Here is a 1,610-nt window from a genome sequence, read left to right as displayed (position 1 = left end):
CAAACACGTTGACACACATGTTCCTTTAAGGGCTATACCTCAAAAACAACAGGTTACATTTTTAAAATTATTTCTTATATTTTTTGAGATTATTATATAATTACATCATTTGGAGGGAAGAATGGGAAGGGAGGGAATGATATAAGCTCCTCTTTTAAGCTTCCAATTGGTGAGCTTTCCAGCAGCTGTGATTTACATTTCCTCAATTCATTAAGAGATCTGATTGCTTTCCTACTTGGTTGTTTCTTTAGAGGAACTCATGCAGCCAAAGCCGAGAGCCAATGGAACAACTGTTACTGAATTCATCCTGTTGGGCTTGGTGGAGACACCAGAGCTGTGGCCACTTGTCTTCATACTCTTCCTCTTGGCTTACATGACCACGGTTGGGGGCAACCTTAGCATCCTGGCAGCTGTCTTGGTGGAACCCAAGCTCCACACTCCCATGTATTTCTTCCTGGGGAATCTCTCAGTGATGGATGTGGGGTGCATCAGCGTCACCATTCCCTGCATGTTGTTTCGGCTCTTGGCTCACAAGCGTACAATTCCATATAGGGACTGCCTCACACAGCTCTTCTTCTTCCATCTGCTGGTTGGGGTTGACTGCTTCCTGTTGACAGCCATGGCTTATGACCGGTTCCTGGCCATCTGCCGGCCCCTCACCTACAGCACCCGCATGAACCACACAGTCCAGAGGATCTTGGTGGCCACATCCTGGGCTTGTGCCTTCAGCAATGCACTGACACACACTGTGGCCATATCCACACTCAACTTCTGTGGCCCCAACGTGATCAATCACTTCTACTGTGACCTGCCCCAGCTCTTCCAGCTCTCCTGCTCCAGCACCCAGCTCAATGAGCTGCTCCTCTTCGCTGTGGGTTTCATAATGGCAGGAACCCCCATGGCACTCATTTTCACGTCCTACATCCACGTGGCAGCCGCAGTTCTGCGAATCCGCTCTGCTGAAGGCAGGAAGAAAGCCTTCTCCACATGCAGCTCTCACCTTACTGTGGTTGCCATATTCTATGGCACAGGCATCTTTAACTACATGAGACTTGGGTCCATCAAACTTTCAGATAAGGATAAAGCTATTGGGATTTTCAACACTGTCATCAACCCCATGGTAAACCCACTCATCTACAGCCTCAGGAACCCTGATGTGCAGGCTGCCTTCTGGAGGGTATTCACAGGGAGGAGGGCAGCCGCTTAAGGAGGTCTTAAGGCTCCTTCCATCTATTACTTTTAAAAGTAAACCTGGGGATAGGGGGTGTTCTGTAGTGTCAAAAACTTCAACAAATTTTTCAGAACTCTTTTCATGTCAGAGCTTAAGTTAAGGGATAATCGTTATTGTCCCCCAAAGAAGTTGTACCCAGGTAGACTATGGTGTGTACATGGTTCTCCCTTGTCTGCCCTTTGATGACTTCTACATTTACTCACTGTATCTTCCCTTTAGCTGGAGTTCCCAAGTGTCTCAGAAAGCATCCTTCTGCGGAGTATTATTTATTCCTCAAGTTCTAGACTAGTTGGTCTGTCTATGCCACCTAAGCCAGGAGGGAAAAAGCTCCTTCCTCTTATAAAACTCTTACAAGGTTCAGAGAAAATAGCGAGGCAGC

The 1,610-nt window shown here is 47.1% G+C and overlaps 1 protein-coding gene across 1 annotated transcript; it reads left to right on the top strand.

Annotated features, from left to right (window-relative positions):
* Positions 1 to 259: 259 nt before the first annotated feature.
* Positions 260 to 1,207, top strand: LOC130878389 (olfactory receptor 3A1). The gene has a single exon (XM_057776329.1). It carries the CDS (start codon positions 260 to 262, stop codon positions 1,205 to 1,207), a length of 948 nt encoding a protein of 315 aa, XP_057632312.1.
* Positions 1,208 to 1,610: the final 403 nt, after the last annotated feature.

The sequence above is a fragment of the Chionomys nivalis genome, chromosome 7 (genome assembly GCF_950005125.1).
Source record: "Chionomys nivalis chromosome 7, mChiNiv1.1, whole genome shotgun sequence".
Taxonomy (NCBI): domain Eukaryota; kingdom Metazoa; phylum Chordata; class Mammalia; order Rodentia; family Cricetidae; genus Chionomys; species Chionomys nivalis.
This window is presented reverse-complemented; position numbering and strand designations above follow the sequence as displayed.